This window comes from Colletotrichum siamense (assembly GCF_013390195.1).
Source record: "Colletotrichum siamense strain Cg363 chromosome Unknown KSG_Cg363_contig01, whole genome shotgun sequence".
Taxonomy (NCBI): domain Eukaryota; kingdom Fungi; phylum Ascomycota; class Sordariomycetes; order Glomerellales; family Glomerellaceae; genus Colletotrichum; species Colletotrichum siamense.
This window is the reverse complement of record NW_023501014.1, coordinates 2918229-2944028: the sequence shown is the minus strand read 5'-3', so window position 1 is coordinate 2944028 and position 25800 is coordinate 2918229. Positions and strand designations below refer to the sequence as shown.

General features: G+C 55.2%; 6 protein-coding genes across 6 annotated transcripts; 3 read left to right on the top strand and 3 right to left on the bottom strand.

The window, feature by feature from the left end:
* Positions 1-640: 640 nt before the first annotated feature.
* On the top strand, positions 641-2916 carry ssr4 (SWI/SNF and RSC complexes subunit ssr4; the record flags this gene model as incomplete). The annotated part of the gene is made up of 3 exons (XM_036632603.1): positions 641-679; positions 738-1001; positions 1054-2916. The coding sequence occupies 3 exons, from the start codon at positions 641-643 to the stop codon at positions 2914-2916; spliced, it is 2166 nt and encodes a 721-aa protein (XP_036502366.1).
* Positions 2917-9224: 6308 nt separating this feature from the next.
* Positions 9225-11121, top strand: CGCS363_v000753 (uncharacterized protein; the record flags this gene model as incomplete). Its single annotated transcript, XM_036632602.1, has 2 exons — positions 9225-9429; positions 9485-11121. 2 exons carry the CDS (start codon positions 9225-9227, stop codon positions 11119-11121), a joined length of 1842 nt encoding a protein of 613 aa, XP_036502361.1.
* Positions 11122-11595: 474 nt separating this feature from the next.
* CGCS363_v000752 (uncharacterized protein) lies at positions 11596-12461 on the bottom strand (the record flags this gene model as incomplete). The annotated part of the gene is made up of 2 exons (XM_036632601.1): positions 11596-11923; positions 12031-12461. 2 exons carry the CDS (start codon positions 12459-12461, stop codon positions 11596-11598), a joined length of 759 nt encoding a protein of 252 aa, XP_036502360.1.
* A 1273-nt stretch (positions 12462-13734) lies between these two features.
* grx4 (Monothiol glutaredoxin-4) lies at positions 13735-14570 on the bottom strand (the record flags this gene model as incomplete). Its single annotated transcript, XM_036632600.1, has 2 exons — positions 13735-13815; positions 13869-14570. The coding sequence occupies 2 exons, from the start codon at positions 14568-14570 to the stop codon at positions 13735-13737; spliced, it is 783 nt and encodes a 260-aa protein (XP_036502363.1).
* Positions 14571-15571: 1001 nt separating this feature from the next.
* Positions 15572-18042, top strand: DBNL (Drebrin-like protein; the record flags this gene model as incomplete). The annotated part of the gene is made up of 3 exons (XM_036632599.1): positions 15572-15767; positions 15848-17863; positions 17918-18042. 3 exons carry the CDS (start codon positions 15572-15574, stop codon positions 18040-18042), a joined length of 2337 nt encoding a protein of 778 aa, XP_036502362.1.
* A 4521-nt stretch (positions 18043-22563) lies between these two features.
* RIM8 (pH-response regulator protein palF/RIM8) lies at positions 22564-24932 on the bottom strand (the record flags this gene model as incomplete). Its single annotated transcript, XM_036632598.1, has 2 exons — positions 22564-24420; positions 24480-24932. The coding sequence occupies 2 exons, from the start codon at positions 24930-24932 to the stop codon at positions 22564-22566; spliced, it is 2310 nt and encodes a 769-aa protein (XP_036501347.1).
* Between the last annotated feature and the right edge of the window lie 868 nt (positions 24933-25800).

Below are 25800 nucleotides of genomic sequence, written 5' to 3'. Positions count from 1 at the left end.
TGAGACAGTGCCGTGAAGAGAGAACTATCAACCACTGATATGTGGCGTGAAATTCGGAAAACCACCAGTTAGCTTGGACAACCGAATGCTGCGAATTAAGGACGGGGCTTTTTCGAAGCTAGGTTGAAGTTGACTACATTTCAACTTGAGGCAAGTTTAGTTGCATTGAAATGAACTTGGTTCCGATTGAGGCCTGCAACAGTATCATGTTGACAGTTGACAAATATAATTTCGAAGACAAAGATTCAGAACGTCCAGTATTTCTTAAAATCACTATTGATCCGTAAGAGAAAAAGGCATGAGAACCTCCACTGAGGCATTACCTAGGAAAGCTATCCGCGCACGGACCCCAGACGGAGACCTTTCTGGCTGGCTTTGCCGCGACAGGGGTCACCTCAGGCACCTCAGCCTCGTCGCGAGAAATTTGGAGACGCGAACCGACCTTCAAGCCAGTTCAACCATCAACCCCAGCCTTCCCACATCTCGCACGCATCCATCCATCAACGTCACTTTGCGCACTTCTCTTCCCACGAACGAGATCGCAAGTTGATGGAAAGATTGATTGCTTTGCGCCAATAAGAATCGCGCATCGAGGACCGCCAATCACGACCATATCCAAAATCCGCGACCGCGACCCATCATGGCTCAGGATCCGAGTGACGGAATTGATCAGGAGCTTGTACGCAGCGCCGCCCTGACGTGCATTTGATGTAGACTCATCGCTAACGTGTCAAAAGCTGAGCCATGCTCACCTGATTTCCGCGAACCATTATGCCGACCAGGCACGTGTCGATTTGAACCAAGTTACGAAATGGCTTATGGCCGCCCCTCAAGTCGCGAAAGACAAGGCCCCGTTCTTCTGGACCTACCTCGATAGACCCCGCGACGGCCAGATTTATCTCACATGGCAACCACTCAAAAGGCTTGGAACCAACTTCGCCAGCGATGGCATGATCTGGGGCCCTGAGCAATACCACAGACAAGACGTTGGCAATGGATTGGTATGCTGCCTCTTTGTCACGCCGTTGGTCCCATTACTGACAATGGACATAGTCTCTCGAGATCCACTACATCAAGTCGGGTTTCATCCCCGGCGAGTCGGTCGCCATGCATGCGCGCCGCAGATTCCGTCTTGTGCCTTCGCAGACAGGTGTGATGAACGCGCCGCAGCCCGATATCAGCCTCTGGATCGTCCACTACGGGCCGTCGGACCCTCCTGACCGTGTGCCGGTCAACCTTATTCCCGTCTCCCAAGATACTCAGCACATCATGGCCACCCGCAACCACCTGCAGAAGTGCGGCCAGATTGCTCGCAAGGACTTCATGTTATCCGACCGTGCTAGCTGGCCAAGTATCCAGTTCCCCCGCAATGGCGGACGACCTCAAATGTACAATCCTCCAGCCCCGTCACGGAGGGTTCCTCAGCAGATGGCCTACCCTCCCTCTGGCCCATCGGGTCGCCGTGGCCGCCAAACCCAGGCTCAAGCCCAAGCCCAGGCTCAGGCGCAAGCCCAGCAACAAGCCTTGGCGCACGCCGAAGCCCTGCACGACGATGAGGAATTGGAGAAGGACCTCTTTGACCATCTTACTCCCAGAGACGTTTCCTTTGCGCGGTACCAGCAGAACCACGAGTGGATGGAAGAGATCGTTTCTTCCCCTTACGGTCTCGCCCAAATCGCACCGCCTGATCTCGGACTTGGCCTTAAGGGCGAGCTCGCATCTTTGACCGATGGTATTTTCACGGCACAAAGCGCGAATGCACTTACTGAGGTTCCTCAGAAGCCGTACATTGGTCGGTTGGAGCCTGGTCTCGCAGACGAGTTCAGAAAGAGAGTCCAAGAACATCTCGAGACGACAAAAGCGGAAATGGAGAAGATGAAGGTAGAGCATGCAAAGAACCTGGCTAGCCTAAAAGCCAGCTCCGTGTTTGTGGATGCAGAGAAGGAGGTCAAGAACTCCATTCAGGAGCGGGGCCCGGAGATTTGGCGTCTGGAGGGCCATTCCACAGATGCGGACGACAACTCTGGCACATGGTCTCAAAAGCACAACAAGAAGGTGGATGACATCGTGGCGCAAGTTGAAGCCAACCTCGGGCGCCATATTGAGGTCCTTCACAACGTTCATCGTATCCAGGATGGCGGCTTCCAGGAGCCGGCCCCTGAGCCCGTGAAAGAGCCAACACCAGTTCCGCCGCCTGCGGCTTCTCCGCAAGCTCCGGCGGCAGGAGCTGAGCCAAGTGGTACCGCCTCCCGACGACCCTCTCAGGCCGGCTCTCAACATAGTGGTGTTATGGTCGGCGACTCGGACATTGACATGGGCGGCACTGCCGCAGGTCTCCTTGATCAAATGCACACTGGCTTCTCTGCCACATCTACTCCTGTCAACAACTTCCCCACACCACAGGCTCACCTTTCAGCGCTCAACTCGACCGCCGGCACTCCGGCCAACGCAAACGCGCCGTCACCGGCGCCTGTGCCCCCGACGATTCCTGAAGAGTCGGAGGCTCAATCTGCGCCATCTGGCGGGGAGGACATCACAATGGGCAACACAGAACCTCCAAAGGATGCACCCACCGCGCCCGATCAAGGGACTGGCAGCGGGGACTGGGTGATGGTACCTAAGGGGGGTGCATCGCCGGACCCTGCCGCCGCGGCCAACGCCAATGCGACTGAGGGTGAGGCCCCGAAGCCGACTCCTAAAGCTCCTTCTGCCGCCGGTACCCCCGCCGGAGAGACCCCTGGTGGCTTCAGCTCCCTTGGCGATCTCGATTCTGCCGGCGATGCAATGGCGAGTTATGGAGCATCGCTGGGTGATGGCTTGGACATGAACGCGGAAATAGATGACTCTGCTTTCGGTGATGCTTTCCACGGCATCTCCAACACGAATACGCCTGGAAACCAATCTGAAGGCGCTTAGGGACGGTCTGCTTTCAGTGATGCTTTCCTAGGCTTGTCTACCTAGGTACTATTATGAAAGTAATTCAAGGTTAGATTGGAGCTACCTTTAAAAGGAAGTAGTTGGTATGGAGAGTTTGATGTAAATTAAGACAATGGGTTGCTTGGGAGCAGACTTTATCACCACCAATTCTGCGGTGACGGTTTTAGGTTTGAATTATCAATCGGCTAGGCGACTGGAATGGTATGATGAATGCTTTATATCAAGGAACTCGCGATGTTCTAGTGAAGTCGAGGTGTCGACTTGGTGTTCACAGAGAAAGACTCAGCATCATTCGCTTCCGACGTACCTAGGTTGAGAGCAGCAACACATGGTCTGCGACAATGCTTAGGACTAATGAGGACGAAGGACAGGAAGACGGACTAGAAGGTGAGAACTAATACTGAAATAGACATTGAGAGGCTTCGATACACGACAGATTGACGTTAATAGACCTGTGCTCATTCCTCATGGACAGCACTCATTCTACGTAGATAACCTCAAACTGAGAATGTCAGCCCATCAGTCGTCTGGCAAACGACTCTTCAACCGACGGAATTATCCAGTCCTGGGTAACGTATCACTTTTGTACCGAGTCCTGGGCCAAGTGCTTTCTTCGAGACTGTCTTTCCATTCTTACCTGACGAAATATGAAGCGTAGATGAAGAATCAGACGACAAGCTATCAAAATCAACAGCGTATGATAAAAAGCAACGCGTGTTAGAATGGAAAGCATATTTAAATCTAGTACGAACGAGGACAAAGATTTTACCGCGTTTTTATTCCAGAGCTAAGTCATCAACAACGGCTCCCAATGAGTTTCGTTAAATGAAAAGCGTTTAGGATGGCTGCTTTGTAGACAGGGAAACAGATTGCCTTTGTGCCAGATAATGCTTAGATGGTTTGTAGTGTGGTTTCGTCGGTATGCACAGATCTTCAACCATCCTCGAATCTCGTGTATCCTAGATGCGTATTCTAGTTATACCACAGAGTGGCCCAGCAACCGAATCTCATCTGTCATTCACCTTCGGTACATGGTCCTCGACGCGGCACCTCCATAATTTGACATTCACCCCGCGACCACTACTTACTCAAGGGGAACTTGGACGCGTTCGCGCGCGCTCTTCTTGCTGACCTGCTGCCGCCGCCACATCTCCTTTTTCTTTCCTTGTCAACATCTGCTCGACTTCTTCGGCAGATTCTATCCCATTGGGCTTGTCTTTGGCCAAACGAAATCCGCTGTTCAGCGAACACTCAAAAATTTCTTCAACGAGATCACGAGTTCGCTGCGGACGCCACCACGAGTTCACGATCAACCAGCGTACCGCTCGTATCCACACCACCAGCTGTCATGACCATGCCTACGAAGCAAACTATCCTCTAGCATCACAACAATCATCCCGTGGTTGCGATAACTGTTCATCATCATGGCGCCGCTTACAAGGAAGCGAGCTGCCGCACAGGTACTAATACGGCTGAATTACGTGGACAAACTTACTAACCCACCACCCTAGAATCATTCGGAACGGCAGACGAAGACTGTCAAGCTTCCCGCTCAGAAAGATGCGTCTAGGAACATCACCGATGGCTCCCCGGCCAGTGTTCCCACGACAAAAAAGCCGTACGATGGACTAGCGGATGATTCTGGCGTCCTGAACCATGAAGGAGCCAACATTGACGAACAAGATCACAGTCAAGGCGATGAGGATACCAGCGCAAAGAAATCGCTAGAAAACGAAGCCGTCGAGGATTCAGCCGGCAACGGGACATCGTCCAGCAAGCAGTCATTAAGGGGCAATCCGAAAAAGCCCAAGATCTACCCATGTCCGCTGGCTACCAAACTCAACTGTGATAAAAAGTTTACATCAGTGGGCAATGCAGGCACACATGCAAGAGCAGTGCATCGAATGCAAGAAGAGAAGAAATTTCCTTGTCCGCGGGGTTGTGGGGAGTATTTCGTCACAGCACAAGGTGCTGGTTCCCACGCATTTCACCACGATCGCGAGCCCAAGCCTAAGTCTCAACCGTCAGACAAGGCCGTGGCAAAGCATCCATGTCCATACGGCTGCGGCAAGGAGTTCGACCGGGAAACTGGTGTGAACCGACATGTCAAACAGGCGCATGTGGAATTCGATGAACCAATTCGCTGCTTCGCCGAACACGAAGGATGCCAAGAGGAGTTCACCGACCAAACTAAGATGAACGCGCACTTGAGCACATGTCATCCAAACCAGAGGTGGCCGTGCTTTTATTTGACTGCCCCTTCACAGTGCACCGAACGATTTGTGGACAGAGAAACGCGGAAACAACACATGCGGGACGAACATGGCGGATTATGGCCTTGTCCTGTCGGCAAGATGTTCAACTGCCATGAGACTTTTTCGCAGTCTTCAAACAGCATTCGCCACGGAGAGACGCATAGAAATGACAGGAAGAGATATTCTTGTTCTTTTCCAGGCTGTGATAAAACATATGCCGCTGCCGAATTTGCCGCAAGACATTACGACAGCGCGCATAACGGAAAGCTCTACGAATGTCCCACGAAAAACACCACAGGATGCGTGCAGAAATTCACTGACAAGGCCTCGGCAACTTTTCACGCTCGGAATATTCACTGCAACAGCTGGGCCTGCCAAGTTCCGATGTGTGTCAGAGCCGTTGCGAAGAAGCTCTATAGCAGATCCGGCATCGAGAGCCACATCGCGAAGCACATATCCCGTGGACATTGTACGGATCCGGAGCATCGCGAACCACTATTGCTTGCAACTTCGGATCAACAACACCTGTTGTCTATCATAGACCGTATTAAACGACTGACATCAGTGCAGCTTAAGGATGGCACAGACCAGATAGTTGACGAGCATGCGGATGACGGCGCAAACACCAACGAGGAAGACGAAGCGGAAGACGGCCTTATCTTCCCGCAGCCCGGAGACCCAACGAACGAGCAGGAGAAGGTCAACACCATGGCGCACAACGACATGATTATTGGTACGTCGAGACACAGATACCCCTCTCTGCCAGTTTGAATGGCGCTTTTTTTGCCCTGTCTCTTCTCAATGCTTCAGCTGACCCAGTCCCAGAGAAATATCCTGAACTCATTGTCACATTCGGAAATGCAGGGCTCACATGCGTAGGCCCGACATTTCCCAACGCCGAGGGCTTTGTCAGAAACACATGTCCTTACAAGACTATCATCAGCTACGAGACGGCTTTCATGATACGGAAGGATGGCTATGTGAGACTCATTCCTCGATGCGTGGCATGTCATGTGCAGCAACACTTGTCCCAATTCTTCGGTGAGGACGTTGCCCCTATGCCTGGTCAGACGCAGTGTGCTGGAACCTCCTGTGAACATGCGCTGTATCAGGGCACCAAGTTTTGTATCTTCCATTTGCTTCAGCAAAGCCGCGTCAGCCAACCGTCGCAAGAAAAGCTGTCAGCTATGAGAGAATGCTTGCTCAAGTCTCGTGGCAAGCAATGGAGTGGTACAAATTTTCAGAAAGTTTCGAAGGCTTTGAAGGAGGGCCATAAGGTCATTATTCTCGATAACGAATTTTCGCCGAGTACGTTCAAAATTTTCGAGACTAGAGTTTTCGACTATGAGACGGGCGTCGAAATCATCAACGCGAGAGTCCAATACGACGAAGACAAGGACTTACATCGGAGCATAGCTCGGCCTGTCCATCCATTTTTGGAAAAAATGAGCGAAACTATACACAAGAGAATTTTCAACTCCGACAGGGCGCGGGAAAGCAAGCCTCTGGGTGTGCACGAGATCGCCAGCAAGCTAGCGAACGCCGGCGTCAACCAAAATTCGATCTTCATCGCATGGCATTTGGGAGCGAAGGATCTAGAACTTCTGCGCACATTTGTCGAAGAAGAAGGAGGCTACAAGAATCTTTTGCCGCCCGATGACAACTGCATTCCGATGATCCCGGAGTTCAGGAAGAATGTCGGCCTGCTTGCCGATGGATCGAGGTGCTCGTTGAAGCTCGAGTTTATTTTCCCAGCTTTATTTCCCAAACACGAATTGGTGGGCAAGAATCACGAGGCCGCAGTTGACTGCAAACAGCTTCGAATGATGTGCCATTGGTTCGACGAGGCTTGCTTACCCCTCGACAAGCAACCGGAGCACATGGTCAAGTACAAAGAGCAGAAAACTCTCTCGCGTTGGGTGCAGCGTTCTCCAAAGAAGAAAGATCGCAATGGTGTTCAGGCGGAAATCGAGCAAGGCGTATGAGAGGCGGATATCAAGCATTAGCTCTCTCCCTCAGAACGCGAGTACGCTTTGGGGATGATTCGTGTTCATTTCTGTATGTTTAGATGATAGATACCGATAGATTTGCTAGGATGCGGTACATGGAAATAGTCTACAGTCCCGAACGTACAATTGTTCCGACCAATGATCTCGAGATTCTCTCATGGCTTTCGTCTGCTGGAATGTTGCCCTGCCGGCCCAGAAATCTGGGTTCTTCGCCGGCACCTAGCTTCATTGCTTGACAAGCTTGAAGCAGGTGGGGCGTTTCAACTTGCGTTGCGTTGCGGAAATTCGACGATGACCCCAATGTCTAAAGCGAGCCTGATTATGAAAGCTTTGTTGCCAAAGAAATAGGGCACTGAAATGATCGGGAAGTTAAGCATGGTTTCAATACATGTGCTTGGTCAGGGTTATAACAAAGCTCCCAGGATGCTGCTTTACGACTGTCGATCCACCGCTACACATCTTTCCGTCTGAACAACAGCGGCACAAGGTATGGCCAACCCATGATGGATCAAGCATACTTCTTTACCTAAACTTTATCGAGGCCGAAGCCCGAGGTATATGAAGTTCCACTTCCCTCCTGAACTTTTAATCTATCGTCTGGCCTTAGCACGGGTGTCAAAATGCTTATTCCCTTTTCAATCACACAAGCGTCTTTTACGTAAGACTGGGTCTGGACTGTCATTTGCGCCAAGGGCGACTATGGCTGGAGACCAACAGCGCCATCGAGGTGACCATCGAGAACAAGATCAAACACGGAGAAAATGGTGATACAGGGCGGTTCATCCCCAGAGCGACTTGCTTGCGTTGACAGGGGCTTGGTCAGTGCGCGCTGTTAGTGAGATCGCCTGGTCTCTGTGGACTTCATTAACGTGGATCCACTCTGCGGCTTGGTTCCGGGCGGGAGGTTTGAGTTTGATCAGCTCAAGGACGTCGTCTCAGCCGCCGCTTTGCGCTGGCCCCTGTCATCCCGACTTTCATTCAACCTCCTCAACGCAATCAGGCGTTCATCCATCCCGCCGGGCCATCAAACGAGGATTGGACGAAACTGCGCTGCTTATACATTTACATGCTTAACGACACAAATCAACTCAAGCCTAATTGCAAGTTTAAGACGAGAGCTTGGGAGCTATGGGCAACCAAGTCTTTGCCTGTCTCGGGCTTCACTCTACGGTCTATGAGACCTCAACCATTAAGCCGCGCAATGCGACTCACACACTACCAAGCGGCTAGTGACGACGCGCCGAGCTTGAATACAGCCAAGGGATGCAAGAGGCCGGGATCGCGAAACCAGGCTTCGCCTCTTGCGAGATCCCCCTCCCGCACCAGTGCCCACCCCATTGCGATGGATGGTTGTTTCGCAATCCTCCGTCACCGCGTTGGGTGCCCCCGAGTGGCTGGGCCCATCCTTCGGGGAGAAATGTTTCTCAATGCCACCCATTGCGTCCAGGCCCCGGCCCCGTCAGCCAATCTATCGTGCGACCTCATACGCCGCTCCGAAGGGCTCGGTAGCGTGTGTCGGCCGATGAGACGCCCCCAGCACCCCTGCCGAGCCTTTTCTCTCCTAAGCTTGAAGCCTTGAGATGACGTCCAGGGGTGGTTCGCACTGGGTCCTGCCACAGGTCTCCCCTGTCTGGGGTGGTAACGTTGACTTACACGCGAGGAGATCCATATCAAAGCCACCAGCCCGAGTTTTGCGGCTCTTGGGACGGCTCTTTTGCCTCCCTTTCTTCTGGTTTCTCCATTCTTGTTCGCTTCTCACTCATTACTTGTGTGCGCCTTTCTTTCTAACTGACGATCCTTTTTTTGGTGGTCGTTGGTTAATGTTTTCGATTCTCTAGTCAACCCGTCTGCAGGCCAGCTTTTCTTAAGCAATCCCTTCGTTACGTTCGTTTTCGATTCGACCTCGATACCCGTGCCCTAGTTGGCCGTTTTTTTCTACTCCCGTAATTCTTCTTCTCGAGGACCTTTTGACGATTAAGCCGACCCCAGCACGACTCTTCTATCAACAAAAGATTTGGACGAAATGCGTTTCACAAAGTCTCTGGCTCTGCTGGCGAGCATTGCCTTCGCCGACGCCCAGTTCACGAAGCCCCTGGCAGGAGATTATTTCAACATTGGCGAGAAATTTGCGATTGAGTGGGAGACGGCAGGCTTGCAAGGACCCATCAACATCGACCTGGTACCCAGCGGAGTGACGGATGGTTCAGTTGTTGCGGAGAGGATCGGCGGTAAGGTCATCGTGACGGATAGCTTGGGGATGTGGTATACTAACAAGAGTGACAGAGCAAATCCAGAATGTTGGTCGGTTGTACTGGGCACCCGATGCCTCCATCGCGGCCTTTGACAGCTTCATGATGGTCATCACCGATTCTGCCAAGGCTACAGTCATGTCTCAGTCGTTCAAGATCAACCAACTTACGGATCAGCCCATCGTCCAGACCTACGTCGGAGCCGAGGTTCAGGTTCTCACCAAGCCGCCCAACGCCCCGAAGACGATTTACTCTGGTGACTTGCCACCCGAGGCCACCCCTGCTGGACTCGTTGTCGAAGCTGCTCCTGCGAAGGCTGCTCCTGCCAACGGTACGATTCCTGCTGCTCCCGCCAAATCCAATGCTGCTGGCGACGCTACTGCCCCAGCAGAGACCGCCCCCGCGACGACAACTCCTGCGACTGGCGGTCGCCGCAAGGGCAAGGGAAAGGGCAGAGGTGGCAACAGAAACAGCGATGGCGCCGAAGCAACCGCGGCCCCGACGACTTCTGCCCCGGCAGGACAACCTGCGGCTGGCGGTAACGGCACCGACGCAGCGCCTTCACCCATCTTCTCGACTATTGATCCCGCTGGAGGCGGCGCTGCTGCTCCCTCGCCTGCTCCCATCAAAAACAACCAGACCGCGCCTGCGACAACACCTGCCGCGACTGAACAGAGCCGTGTCTCCATCAAGCCATCTGCGACACCCACCGCCTCCCTTCCCCAGGTTCTGATCCCGCCAAAGAACTCCAGCACTCCCGCCGAGGCATCTGCCACCCAGCCGGCCGTTCTCGTCCCTGGAAACACGACTGTCCCTGCCGTCTCTACCCCCGCCGAATCCAAGGTTGCTGTTCCGGCTAACACGACTGTGCCCGCTGCCACCTTGCCTGCGGTGCTTGTTCCTCCGGCTAACGTCAGCACTCCCGCCGAGACGGCTGCGGCTTCCGCCTCCCTGCCCCCGGTTCTCATCCCGTCGAACACGAGCGCTACCGGACTGCCAGCCATTCCCGCCACCGAGCCTGCTGCTGTCGCACCGGTCCCTATTCCTTCTGCTCCCCCGGCCGATACGAGCGCTCCAGCACCTCCTGCTGCCGCTCCTCCCGCTACCACGCCCTCGGAACTCCCCGCCGCGACCGCCGTCAAGCCGCCTCTCAACCCGGTTCAATCTTCTCCCCCGGTGCCCTCTGCGGTGACAACTCCCAGCTCCAGTGTCGCACCCGCAACGCCGACCCCTAGCACCGGCAGCGGCGACAAGGAGAAGGGCAACAAGAACGGCAGCGAGAAGGGCTCCGACGCGGGAGGCAGCGCGGAAAGCAGACCCCCTGTGGCAACCGCGCCGTCATCCACCGTTGCGTCCACACCTGCTAGCTCTCAGTCTGCCGGCACGGGCTCGAGGCCGACCGCAGTGCCGCAACTGGACACCCCCGCTGACCCTACCACCATTCCCCGTCTCGGCGCGATCATCTCGCTGCCGTCTTCCTTGATGACTTCCATGGTGCTCGCGAGCAATATCCAGGCCCAGGGAGTCGCGGCACCTACGACCGGTCTCGTCTTTGCCACGTCCCCTCCCTCGGTCCTCACTACATCTGGCGGAAGCAGGCAGGCGCAGAAGAGCTATCTTGCTGCGCTCGTTGGCGGTGCTGCAGCTCTTGCGGTCACGAACGTGCTGTAGACGGTGGACAGAGAAGAATGATGACATGATAATGGTTAAGAGGGGCAAGAGCGAAAAGGTAGCGTAAGGGTTTTCCTTGTCCATAATTGTAAGATGCTGGCGCCAAGTGGTTTTTGAATATCACAAACTACAACATATCGAAAAAGGAAATAAATCAGATGGCCAGATTCGCATACTGGTATTTGTTTTGAGAAACTCTGTTGAACAGGCTTGGGGTTCGGCAATAACCCTAAAGTCTCGTATCCTTTTGCCTTCTAGCCAGTACACCTCAATCAATTCTTCTCTATGTCAATGTTTGTCTTCTTGGGTTGACCCCCCTTTCCGTGCGTCCATCACCTCGAGTCGGTCGTTCAGGCTGGAGCCTCCCATTATACCAAAAAGAAACACGTCCGCTGGAAAAACAAGCGCTTGGATAAGCCATAAAGGTACACTCGTATTGGTTGTAAGGTTCCATACACCATAGCTGTTTCCCGTCTAGCTCTTGGCACTCGAGTCTCCTGGACTATTCGAAGCATCATATGCATCAATGTCGAAGAACTCGGAAACGGGATCCGCCTTTTCTTTTGCCTTTTCGTCCTCATCCTCAGGAGGCTGCGGACCATCAGAGTCGAGAGGAGCGGTGATGGGGCTCGACGGTCTCGAATTACTCGATGATGATGAGCCCGAACCGGAAAAGTCAGGAGTCCGCGTCAGATCTTCTTCGGGTTCCTTCGGGGGCAAAATCCCCAACGGGTTGAGCAACCGACGAGGGTCGATGGTGTACTCCACGTAACATCCGATTTCAGGTCTGCCGACCTCGGGACTAATAAAAGGGAGGTTAGAGTCTGCTTCTTGAGCAATTGTGGAAGAGGTTGGTATGAAATCCATCCAGATGGAGAAAGCAGCAAATGACGAGATTCCAGCACTGACCTCGAGAGAAGGCTTAGGATCTTGGGGTACACCCGGCTGCGAAGTTGTGAATGGTTCGGGCGGGCTTCCTCAGTCACAACTTGTGCGACGATTACGATATCGCTTTGGGGATGGTCTATCGTACGTCTGGATACCGAATAAAGTGAGAGATTGAGGAGCGGTGCAGGATGTACAAGACTCCTCATGTCATCTTCGACGGTCTTCTTCAGCGTCTTCCCCCATCTCGGAATGGGTAGAAACCACTGGACGAGGAAAGGACGTCCGTCTATCTGGGCTGCGTTTTTGCGGTTGAGCTCGGTCTTCAGGCGTTGAAACGGGGTGAGAAACGCCAGTAGTCCGTCTGTTCTGTCGCTGATGGGGAAGCTGGGATCGTGGGCAGTGCTGAAGCCTGCACCGTAAGTGGTGTACCTGAAAGGGAAGACTGGGGCCATGATATGTTGCTTTCAATATCCAGAAAAAGAAAAAGAGGTACAGGGATTGCTGACCTGTTGTGATGTTGTTAACTAAAAGTGATGAGGGTGGTGAGATTAAGCACCTGTGTCCGATGGATTCCAGAGAGAACTGATGTGTATTCTCGTCCCTTCAGGAGACATGAGCAGTTTCCCACAGAAAGGAGGCTGTCCCAACATGGCAGGCACTGGTGCCATTGGCAGACCAACAGTGAGACAAGTTGGCAAGATCTCAATCGTCGAGGACATCTCTTACTTTGCCGGTTCAGAAACATTCTTGACAGGTTCAGAAAGTTGAAGAAAGAGGTCTCAGGGGTTGCTCAACACCTGCCGGTTGAACAAGAGATCCTGCTGTTCAGCCACAAGACAGCAGCGGCATGCGCTACTGAGGTCTCTTGATAAGCAGAAACAACTACCATGGCCCCGTTCCTCTGGCCAAATACGTATTAAAAAGGAGGAAAGGGGCATTAGATATGCTTGTCAGACCAGATTGGCTTATTCCTGCTGGTGTTCGCCCAACTCGATGACTTGAGCTCGCACGGAAAGAACACTAAGGGGTTCAGCTGCTGACTTACTGATAATACCTGCTGTTTTTTTTTTTGGACGATTATCCATTTGATTTCTATTCCCTATCCGGCCTTGGACTTCCGGCCCCTCGTACCTGCTATTGCTAGATACCGGGCCCTGCTTCCTTGACTGACCGACTACCCATATATACCAACCAAGGTACTGCATGCACGGCGAGCTTGGAGATGAACGTCTGCCTTTCTACGATCCAAGTCATAGGGAACACTGCCCGGAAAGCCAACTGACGATGCCCAGCTAGCAAAACCCATGGTGAGTCCTGCGGCGTTTATACATTACAATATCACATCAGCTACTGCAGAGGCCTACCAATATGGCTTCTAGAATATTTCATTAAATTCATGACTAAGTCATGCCTACATAACGACAGATGCGTCATCATGAATATCGCCCACTCGACTGCGTTGTTCTTCTGGGGCCCATTGTCACTGCTCGCCTTCCCACCTTGCCCACTCTTCCCACTGATGCCACCGTGAACGCGCACTGCGGACTTAGAGATTGCGATCTGAATTGTCATTGATTGGCGAATTGCATGGAGGACATCGGCGGTGGGTGGTGAGTGACCTCCAACATGCTCATGAGGGGGGATATCTGTAACTAGAAGTCGCAGATAAAGCCGCTAGTACGTGGGGTACACCGTTTTTCATTCGTCTGCTCATCAACATTCTGTCTATGAAGTAGCGGCAGTCTCGTTGCCCTTGATACTGTAAGGACCCAAGAAGTCATCGCTGTTTGCGATTTCTTCCTTGACCTATGGCAAGGCGTCAGTTCGTGTGGAAACGAATGGTCTTGATTTACACTTACAATATCCAGACCACCAACCAACTCTCCGTCGATCCAGAGCTGAGGGTAGGTCGGCCAGTCCGCATACTCCTTCAGCCCCTGCCGCACCTCGTCGTCTGCCAGGATGTTGAAGAAACCGTACTTGACGGAGTGCTCTCTCAAGATGGCCACAAGCTGTCTGGAGAAGCCGCACTGGGGCGAGCTAGGTGTGCCCTTCATGAAGAGCATGACTGGCGCGGCCTTGACGAGGTCCGCCAGCCTCTTGAACAGCTCCTCCTTGGCCTTGGCCGGGTCCACGGGCTCGTCGACCTGCATCGCGCTGGGCCCGTTCTCGACGCCCTGGTTTCCGTTCACCGTGACCGCGCCGGCGCCGGCGGACTTCTTGGCGTGTGTCTCGATCGCATTGCGCACCTTGACGGCGCTGCTGCCGCTGACGGTCTCGAGGACCTGGCCGTTGCGCAGGAGGACGAGGAAGGGCACTGCAGTGACATTGTAGGTCTCGCTAATCTCGCTGAGCTCCTCGGCGTTTATGGAGACCCAGGAGGTCTCTGGGGGGCTGGTGACGGGGTATTCTGAGGCGAGGGTCGAGAGGACGGTGGCCATCTGCGCGCAGGGGGCGGCCCACGGGGCGTGGAAGGAGATGATGTGGAGGGTGGACGGCGGTGTGGAGGCGATGTGCTTCTCCCAGTCGGCGAGACTGGTGATCTCCGTGATCGTCGACATTGTGCGTCTTCGTGTATCGCGAACTCTTTTTTTCGGTAGTAGGTGTGAGGACTCTGAGGGGATGCGCGGGGGGTATCGGGGGAGGCGCAATCGGAAGAGGGAGTCGCAGGATGGGTCGCGTGGGGTTGTACAAGTGAGGAAGAGATTCCGGAATGCGGACAGGTTCGGTCGGGTGCCGGATCACGAAATGACGAGCCAACGGCTGATAAACCCAGGGTCTCCGATACGGTGGAGGGGTATTTGGAGGGGCAATTCGTGATCGATGGCGACAGAAAAGAGCTTATGCGAGCGCAAAATTGCTTGTATCAGGAAAACTAGTCTATGGCGTATACTTGTGGTGCCTAGTTGCATAAATGGAAGGTCTGACTCAGCGAAACCACTCCCGGGTTCGCCCCGCCAGAGGGGAATGGGAGGCTCGAGGGGAAGAGCGAGAACGGCAGACAGCTCATTGGGCGCTGAGCTAAGTGGGAACACAGTGATCTCACTGTAAGGCATCCGGCCCCCTTCTGCGTGTGTTTGGGCGCATCCATTCTCTGATGAGTCGAAATGCGCTGTTCTCTGTGCCCCTCCCGCTTGCTGTGTTCGTACCTGAGCCCACTGTACCCCTCTATCTGTATTCGTACCTAAGCTGCCCTACCAGCTACCTAACCGCTCTTAGGTATGTTCCTGCCCCGCTCCGACACCTGGCAAGCCAAACGACTGCGTAACTCGCTGCCCGCGTATTGGAAGTCGGTGGGACCGTGCTTCACCTCCAAGTTCTAGTTCCACCCGTGCTGCGCCTCTCCAACTCTCGGCTGCCCACGACTGCAATACAGGCGGTTGGTTTGCTACGTCAGCTTTCTTGCCCGTAAGACATAGGCGACTCTCCGACGGAGATCTTTGCAACCTGCCATCTTCCGCCTTTTCCTTTCTTTGCCCTCTTTTCCCCCCAATCTCACCAAGGAATCGACGCCTCATCAACCCGCGCCCACTGCTGGTCAAGCTCCAAGCAAACACTCGCAATGGCGTCACTCAACCTGTCCATAAACGGACCCTCGATCAAGAGCAGCTACCAGGGTGTCATCAACGGCCCGCCTCCGAGCTCGAGCTCGCCGACATACGCTCAATGGGCTTTGTTCTCGGTTCAAGCTCCTCTGGCTAATGCCTTCCAAGATACTGGTGCCAAGGAGAGCGTGCTTAAGGTCCAGGGCACTGGAGGTAGGTTCCTGGTCCCCATCCCGAGCTGCCGACGTCACATGGCGGGACACACGCTGACACGTCGTTTTCCCCCGCGATAGATGGCGAGCTCTCAGAACTCATCGAAGACTTCAACGAGGGTCGCATCCAATTCGCTTTCGTAAAGGTCAAGGACCCTAATTCTGGGCTTCCCAAGAATGCCCTGATTGCTTGGTGTGGAGGCGGTGTCCCCGAGCGGACCAAGGGCTACTTCACCACCCACACAGCAGCCGTTTCCAAGATCCTCCACGGCTATCACGTCCAGATCACCGCTCGTTCAGACAGCGACCTCGAGCCGGAGAGCGTTATGCGCAAGATTGCCGATGCCTCCGGCGCCAAGTACTCAGCCGGCGGCTCCACGGCTTCCCCAGCCCCACCGCCAGTTGCTTCTAAGCCCGTATTCACTCCCACCACATCATCGGTTGGATCTGTCAACCCGATCGTGGCCGCACGAAACCGCAAGCCCGCGAATGTCGATGAAGACGGCTGGGGCGCCGACGCTCCCCCTGTCACCCGGTCGCAGCTCGAGAAGGTCGCGCCGGCATACAAGCCCACCAAGGTGAACATGGCAGAGCTCACGAAGCAGCGCCAAGAACCCTCTGGCTTCAATGGGAACAACTCTCAAGAAGATCGAGGCGACGTTGTAAGAGGAGGATACCAGCCAATCGGAAAGGTGGACATCGCTGCTATTCGTGCTGCCGCCAAGGAAAAGAACGACGACAGGCCGACTCCTGTGAAGGGTGCCTACGAGCCGGTTGGCAAGGTTGATATTGCGGCTATCCGTGCTAAGGCGCAGAAGCCCTCCGAGCCGGAGCCTGCCGCTAATGAAGAGCGTCCGAGGTCCCTGGCCGAACGCAGTGCTGCTTTCAGCCAGCCCGCGCAGTCGGAGCGACTCACATCTCTCCCCAAGCCAAAGGTCGCTAACAAGTTTGGTGGATCTACTTTCACTGGCACGAAGGCTCCCACGCCCGGAGGCATGGGCTTCGGCGCACCTGCCGTCCCGGCTGCTGCGCCCGTTGGAGCTGCCAGCCGAACCTTTGCTGACCAAGGCGGCAAGACGCCTGCCCAGCTGTGGGCTGAGAAGAAGGGCAAGACGGGCTCCATCTCGAACCCTGTGTCGCCTCCTATCACATCCCCCATTGGAGTGCAGAAGAGCGGAGAGTGGAAGAGTGGCTACTCCGGAAAGTCCTGGGCTCCTGTTCAGACCGCCGAATACAGCCGTGGCAAGATTAGCCAAGAGAACACTGGCGAGCAGGAGCGTGAGGCACCTGCCTCCCCCAGCGGTGGTGTTGGTGCCCTTCGCGATCGTTTCAAGGGTACTGCTCCTATTGCCGTGGGAGCTGCAGCCGTTGCCGGTGCAGCTGGAGGCGCCGCAGCTTATGCCGCTCACAATGATGCCGAGGAAGAAGAGGAGGAGGCACCTCCTCCTCCTCCTGCAGGCAGCCGACCGCCCGCTGGTGGATTTGCGCTCCCTGGCATGCCTCCCCGTCCCGCCCCCGAGGAGGAAGAGGAGGAGGAGGCCGAGCCGGACTCGCCCATTCGCGTTGCCCAACCTGTCTCTCGCGGAAACGAGGTCGAGTTCGAGCCCCCTGTCGAGCGAGAGCCTCCCAGGCCCATCCCTACGCAGGAGATTGAGGAGGAGCTGCCAAGAGAGGAGGAGCTCCACGAGGACAACAACGCTGGCCGCGGTGCGGCGGCAGCAGTTGCCGAGCAGCAGTTTGGCCAGGAGCAGGTTGCTGCAGGTCAAGCACAAGGCGGCGGTCACCGTGCATTGATTCAGTACGATTACGAGAAGGCCGAGGACAATGAGCTTGAGCTTGTCGAGGGCGAGTACGTCACCAACATTGAGATGGTTGACGAGGACTGGTGGATGGGCACCAACTCTCGCGGCGAGAGCGGTCTTTTCCCTAGCAACTATGTGGAGCTCGTCGAGGACGAGGCCGAACCGGCACCAGCAGCGCGTGCGGCGCCTCCCCCCGCCCCGGCTCAAGCGGAGCCCGAACCGGAACCGGCGCCGGCGGCCGGTGACGGTCGGACTGCCACGGCCCAGTTCGATTACGAGGCTGCCGAAGACAATGGTAAGATTTCACGCCCACTGCTACCGAGTGGGGTCATGCTAACTGTGTTTTCAGAACTTTCATTCCCCGAGAACGCTACGATCACGGATCTCGAGTTCCCCGATGAGGATTGGTGGTTCGGTTCCTACGGCGGCAAGCAGGGCTTGTTCCCTGCGAACTACGTCCAGCTTGATAACTAAGTATGGGTTGATGAGAACAGATAGAAAAGTCTTTATGACGGCCAGCGAATAGTCTTGCTTTGAGCCCCTATAGCTATTTGCATTCTTAGGTTGCAGAGGGTTCAGGGTACCGGTGGAAAATAAAATTACACGTGGCAACAAGATGATGTTTACTGTTGAAGTGTGTTTCGTGAAACATGTTGAAGACGGATCGTCGCTAACGAAGTCTTGGTGTTGAACCGCCAAGCCGAGAGCGGACTAATGACGCAAAGGTGCATTGCGGCCAAGCCAGCGCGTCTGTTGATTTATCAAGTCATGATGACCTCAACGTCACCAGGCACTGTTTTTGTTCGAAACAAGAAGGGATCGCTTGGTAAAGTGTATATGAAATTCATTATTGCGCAAAAATGCGCCCCAGCAAAACCTCATCCAAAGGAGCGATAGAACGCGCCGCCAAAAACGCCTAAGGGGGGGAATAAGAATGAACAAGCGTCAAGGCCGCTTTGAATCCATCATGAAAACCAAAAGTCCCGTTCCTTTCCGCCCGACCACCCATCCATCATTCGTCCTTCCATCCCATCTCTTTAGCAGGTCGTCCACCTCTTCAGGGGTCTTTGCGCCGTGATAGCCGTGGGGAAATCGTCGGTTCGTTCCATTTTCGCTCGTGTCCCAGAAAAAATCCTTCCGCCGGTCTCTTTGACTCTCTCTGCCTCCGACTCTCCCACTGCCGCCCTCAACCGAAGAAAAGCGTCAAGCATTACAGTTTTTTGTGTGTTGTGTTTCTCGGTGTCGTTCGCGGACCCCACTTTCCCAACACCACAGACCGTGGTCTTGACACACGACGAATGTCAGATAAGTTGCCGTTTTTCCAGAGGCCGAGACCGTTTAGCAAATATCGAAGCAGCATTCGCAACTGGGCAGAAGTGTTAGCGTGGCGTTCTCGATGGGATCGCGCAATGAAAGAGTGTCCTTACCATTCCGCGCAGCACTCGCACGTCTCGTCGATGACGCAGCAACAGCACAGCGCCGCGAGACAGGCCGTCAGGCAGTTGCCGCCGCCCTGCTTCCTGGGCGCCTGCTGGGGAGGCTGCTGCTGGTACTGCATGGGAGGCTGGCCGCCCTGGGGGTAGTAGCCGCCCTGCTGAGGGTAGCCTCCTCCTTGGGGAGGGCCATAAGACTATCAAGGTGTTAGTCGGACATGTCTTCAGAATGGATGCGCGCGCATGTTGGGCCAAGCGTGGCGATGCGATTGTTCCGGAGCTCGCGAATTGAGAGAAGAGAGAAAGCTTACAGGTTGGGGTTGCTGGGGGTATCCGCCGCCAGGACCGTAGTTCTGCTGGTAGCCGCCGCCGCCGTGCTGGTTGTAGTAGTCGTTGCTGGCCATGTTTGTCTAAGTTGTTTGCTCTTGCAGGAAGAAAAAGAGAACAATGTCGCTAAGAAATACTGGAATGCGATTGATTCGAAAGCTGTTTTGTTGCGAGTGAGAAAAAGGATGGGTGTGTGAGATTAAGAGAAGAATTCTGAGACCGTCAGAAAGCAAGGGAAAAGAGTGGGCGAACGACTGTCGATAAAAAGGCCCCCAAGTGGTCCAGTGACAGGTCTTGGGCTGCAGGCGTGCTAAGGCTTGAAGGCTAGGTACCTACCCAAGAAGGCAGTGGAAAGCTGTGCACACCCCCTGCAAGACTCCAGAGCACCTCGCGCAGCCCGCTGTACCCTTACCCACGCCCAGCACAGCACGCAGCTTCTTCGCGGTGGCAGTGTGAGACTGGGAGTCGACCCCCCGGTGCGGTGGGTGGCTTTTCTTCGGAGAGAGCGAAGGGCGCTGCGGGGCCGGAGCTAAGAAGCTTTTTTCCTACCAGATTCCCACTGGGCACCACAGATGATTCGGCGCTGGGCCAATTGCAATGCTAAATCGGGCTGCTGGCGTAATTGAACGGGCCCTGAGGGAGGAGCCCGATGACGGGGCGGGGATACATCGGCATGGGACTCCCGATTTACGTGTAATGAGGCGACAGATTGCACCCGCGCTGGTACTGCACGCACCTCTCGAAATGTTACGTAAGGTAGGAGGGCAATGGAGACGGCGCAGCCACACTGGATAGTCTGCCACTCTGCAGAATGGGTGGGTGTTAGTGGCGGTGGTGATGCGTCCACCTTCTCGACCTGTCGAGACGACCCGTCCCATGATTCGATCGCCTTCGGTTTTGCTGCGCACCGCAGTCTTGCCGCCGCGAAGCGAGGAAACAACTGTCAACGGTGGCCCGTCCTCTCTCTCCTTCGGTCCCATCAAACGGCCACTCGGAATGCTTCAATCTGGGGAAAGCATTGGCATATGCCCGAGCAACACAGTTGTCCTCCCCCCGGATTCCATGCCATGCACTGCTCGGCGGGCCCTGCGCAAGTGTGTAGATTCTCGTCGGGATATGCCGTGCTGCGTCGCCGCGGAACCTGCGCATGAGTTCGGAACCATCAAGTGTCCTTTCCGCCAGCCAGACTGGCGAGCCACTTGCCGCAGGTAAGTTTTGGCTAGGACGCCAGTCATCCTGCTTCGTCTCTGTTGGTCGCGACGGTCGTCATCGTTGATGGGGAGAGGGACTTTGCCGGTTCAAGTCAAACAGTCACACGCCCGCTTGCTTCTCGCGCCATCAGGGCCAGAAAGCCCCCTTTTTGCGAGACATTTACGTAGTTGGACGTTGTATGGTACCGCCTGATACCACTTTGACGTCTCAACGGGCTGTCTTTATCGTCCGGTAGACATACTCTGCTAGGGGGGACGACTGTTGATGGCTGACGCCAGCGAAACCAAAAAATCGACGAGTGTCACTGTTTGACAAAAGGTCCAGGGGAGGCGTGGAGACGAACCACTCTTCCCGCAACAGCACCGTTCGAAATCTCTCGGTCCTGGCTCCATCGAAAGGACCCAAGTGAAAGGGACGCGCTGCCCGCGTAGGATCCACCAAAAACCCGGCGATTGCAAGGCCACCACACTGAAGTTCGCTGACTTGATGCTTGGTTGAACCCGATCTCATGCACCGAGGTCCCCACTGAGGTGGACTTCCATCACTGCTGCTCGCCCACCGGCGCAGCAACACACCAACAAACCGTGACTAACGACACCAGCAGACCTGTGCTGTGCCTCCAGCAAGCCGTCCAATCCAATCCCCTCCCTCCCTCCCTTCCCAGCCACAGACGTTGCCGCATCTTCCGCGGGCCAATTGAACCGTATCGCGTTTTCTCGGGTACGATCTGACAGAATCACCTGCCTCGAACTTTCTACCTATCCCTCACATAAGGGTCCATCCTCTGGAACAAGCAATGCGCTACCTACGCACACAGGGCTGGCGAGGTGGGACTGGGGCCCGGCTTGGCTGTGGTCTACAGGCGAAGCTGGGAGAGGGAAACGGGGGGCCAAGGCGCCGCCAAGCTTTGCGGCGACGGCTGTCTCGACGTTGGGCCCAAACTCTCTTCTCCTCGATCCTGCCCCCTCTCCCCCAGACATTGATGTTTCCATCTGGTCGTCGTCCTGTGAGCAAGGGGGAGAAGGGGGGGTGGGTGATGCTGGATGATGCTGAAGCAAGGCAAGCCAACACCAACACCAACTAGACGACAGCGCCACATGAGACGCAATTCGTGCGTATTCGTAGACCGCTCCTTCTACTGATGCCGCTGCACGAGTAATCCAAATCAAATGGCCATGTAGCTAAGGCAGCTTAGTGTTGGTCCAGCTGCTGCGCAGTGGCTTAGTTTTACAGACGTGGTCTATGGCATCCCCCTCGGAGCCGAATTATTGATACAAGCTGTGTTAGATTCAATCGGTAGTCAATAGGCTTTTTAGGTACCCGTAAGAGGCCCGGAGGTACATTTCGTGACCTTACAAAAAATGAGATACAAGTCGCGCGGGACTGTCGGCATCCGACAACAAACAGGGCTCCAACACAAAACGATGTCCAGGGTAAGTACAAGCCCACCGCGTCGATGAGGAAGACAACGTTTGATCGTCTCGTCAAGCCTTTTGACAAGCATTTCCGAGGAGGAGTGGATCCCGTTCCCGGCGAACCCAGTGTGTCCTCCCGCCCTTCCCTTTCTCTTCCCACTCTCTAGGTAGTCGACCAAGCCCGTCCGACGGGCTGGCCCAAACAATCGGGGTCGATGCCAAGAAGGATGGCTGCCGGGCGGAAGGGCGGGTACTACGGGACAAAAAATTGGCATCACGGGGGCGCGACGCCGGCAATCTCGTCGTATCCCGCGGGCGAACGCCTGGCTTGGCCTTGGCTGACCTCTCGCGTGTCACAAGCTACGTACCCTATATTGAAATAATATCACAAAAAGCTAAAGCTGTCGAGCTTTTGATGAGGAAAAAAGGTCATATTGCTTGCTGTATTTTCGCTCTCAAATCGTATCACACGTTCATGTCTCTATAGTACTTTGTAGATGGCGCACAATGCTCAACACACTCACACACGCACTCACACATATTATACACTATTCAACCAGTGGTTTTCATGCCATCGTTCTTACTCTCCCCCACCCCTGGAAAGGCCATCATCGCTCGTACCTCGGCAAGGGTTCCGAGCCCGCTGCGTGGCTGGACTGTCCAGCAGCTGCTTCTGTCCTGTAGCTATACTGCTCGCCATAATCTTCTTCCTCGTCGTTGAGTGCGGGCGCCGAAGGCTCAGCTACATCACCAGGTGGTGCTGATGCGCTGGGCCCAGCGTCATAATCGTCTGGGAATTCTGGCGGCGCGCTGGCTTCGTTCAGTAGCCGTTGTCGTTCGAGTTCCTGCTTGTCCTCTGTGCGAGCTTCACGAGCCGTAGATAGGTCGTCTAATGTTGGCGCTGACGGCTGTTCTTCTGCATGGTGCCCCTCGTGAGGTGCCGACGGACCTGGCTGTGCCTCGTCTTCGGCGTCGTAAATATTCGGTTCTGGTGCAGATGCTCCGGACGGCCCTGCTTCCAAAGTCTGAGGCGGTTGACTAGGCAACAGTCTCTCTTCTTGACGTCGTGCACGTTCCTTGTCTGTCAAGCGCGCTTCGTCTGGTACCTGCGGTGGAGGGATATAGGCGGGCGCTTGCATCTCCTCAGGCGGACTCGTAGGTTGGATCGTGATGGTAGGTTGCCTGCTTAGGGTACCGGGATTCTGAGGTGTGGCCAGTGGCCAATAGCTCTCGCCGTCGTCGGCATGGATATCGTCAACCGGCCAAGGGCTCGAAATGTCCTCTCCGCTGGCCGCCCCATCATGCATCTGGTACGTCCGCACCGTGTTACTCCGGCCTCGCAACCTCGAGCTGTCCGTTGTTCCCAGAATGACCTCAAAAACGACGGATATCACGCCCTTTTCGCGCCGTAACCGATCCGTGTCTATGACGTTTCCACCCCAAGAATTGACAACTGCGTTGTTGCCTTCTGCAGCAGCGGTCCCGGGAGCAAACTGTCCCACTCTCGGTTGACCGCCGCCCTGAAGCTGACTCGCCAGCCTGCCACCCAGATCGACCAGAACCTCGACTTGGTACTTGAAGCTGACCATCTCTCCTGGTACACCTTTGATCGTCGGGAAAACGTCTTCAGGTACCTTGACGGATGCTGTTACGGTTGTCTCCAGTGTTACCGGGTCAATAATCAGAGGAGCAACCGATTGCGAGAGATCTTTCCTGAAAACACTTAGTGAAGACGTGGAGCTCAGAGACAGACCGCCGAGACCAGTGCGTGACCGTGGATAGTAGTCTTCCTTCGCAAGTTTTTTGGTCTCTTCTTTTGTCATGATGTCCGCGAACATTGATGCCGGCGGCGCTGTATCGATCCTGCCTTGGCGGTACATAGTGACAATAACACCGTGCATGCTCTTTATCCGCTTGATATGCTGGACAGAAACCTTGACGGAAACGGTGTCTCCCGGTAATGCGCCGCCCTTGAGCATCTCAATAGTAGCCGTTATTGTTTTTTCGTCAACGGCTTGCATCTTGGAGTTTGTCAGAGAGCCGCCTAAACGAGGTTCGGCCCGCGTTAAGCTGATGCCTGTACTGGAACTGATGGTGCTGTCCCCGCTGACTTCGCTCTGGATATCTGTGTGTGTTGGACTCCGCGGTTGCTCGAGTGGATCGTGTGTAGATTCGTCGTTTGACGCTGCGGGATCGGGTGTTACTGCTTCGCGCTGTTCCATGTCCGAACCATGATCGACGCTCTCCACAGCGAGCGAAGCTTTCTCTCCACCGCCTGTCCTCTTTCTTTTTGACTTTTTGGAAATTGGTTCGAGGTAAATGGTCCGGGGACGCGGAGGCGCGAGAGGCCCAATATCCACCTTTTCCACCAATTGAATCTTTCGGTCGCAAGATGTCGTCGGTGATATTGAAGTCGGACGCGTCAGAGTCGCTGTAATCATGTAGGAAATCGTGCCTCGTTCAAACTGTAGCCAAGCGCGTCAGCACTGCGATTCAAGAAATCAAGCGAGAGCGGAGTACATACATCAATGCTGCTAGGCAAACCCTTTTCGGGGAACACTAAATCAAAATTGAACTCGTATTTTGAAGCCTCCAACCTCCCCTCGCCGCTGAGCACCTGCTCGTCCTGGAAGAGCGAAGCGTGACCATTTCCGTGGTATTGCGCCGACGACCGACCGGACAGGGCGGGATTCGCGACAGGAGGCTCGCTGACGGCAGGCCCCTTGTGGACGCGGACGTAGCCATGTAGGGTGACGGTGAGATGTGTGATGCGCACCGGCTTGACGACGGTCAAGACTACGGCGCCGCGAACATGGTCGCCAGCCGAGTACTGGCGGTGGGGGTCGTCGGGGCGGACGTGGAAGTCGGCGAGGTTACGCGTACGCGAGCGGATCGGCAGGGCGAAGCGAGAAAAAAACGAGCGTGTGGACGAGGTTGTTTCTTCGACGGAGCCGTTGGAATGCGAGTATGCGCCCATGTATGCAGCGACTTGCGGGCCGGGCCTTTGGCGGTGTCGTGGATCGGTCGGGGTCGGAGGTGGTGATGGGGATTGCGGTGGTTGTGGTGATGTCGGCAGCGGTGGTTGTGGAGGAGGACGGCAAGGACGTGGAGGAGAAGGCGGAGTCGGGAGGCGGGCGAAGGACGGAGATGGAGATGGAGACGGGGGAGGGGGCGCAGCAGAGGCGACGACGGTTGCACCCTCGACGTCAACATGCAACGAGGGGATTCGCAGAGCAGCGCCTTCGTGGCTCGCAGCAGTAGGATTGCGTAGCCGTGTAGGCTGTGGCCGTGGGCGCGGGGAGGCGAAAGGGGAGGAGCGCGGCGAGACGAGCGGGCAGTGATGAGTGAGCGCGAGCCAGGCTTACGGAGGAGCTCAGCAGTGGTCTTGGGGCGCACAACAGCAGCAAGCAGCAGCAGCAGCAGCAGCAGCTGGTCTGGTGCGGTGCGGTGCGGTGCGTTGCGGTGCTCGACAGCGGACAAGCGGCTCGACCGGGTCCACGAGGTCTCGGTATGTCGGGACGAATCGTCAGGGACCTGTGCTCGCTCGTTTGCGCGATGGGACTGTCCGCGTGCTGTCCGACTGGTGGGCGACTGCTAGAGCTTGGGAGGGGAATTGATTTGATGATGGAATGCCAGGCTGGGATCTTTGAGAGATGCTGGCAGCGGATTTCTTGGTTGCATATGCCAAGAGCGAAGAGGGAGCCTTGCCAAGAAAGCTTCGCTTTTTCTGGAAATCTCGAGGGTTCACAGTCTCAGATTGCCCGTGGGTGCCGGGGATCAGGAGAAGAACAAGCCTGAGGCACGGGAACGGGGGGCGGATGGACAATGGGCAATTTAGGACGAAG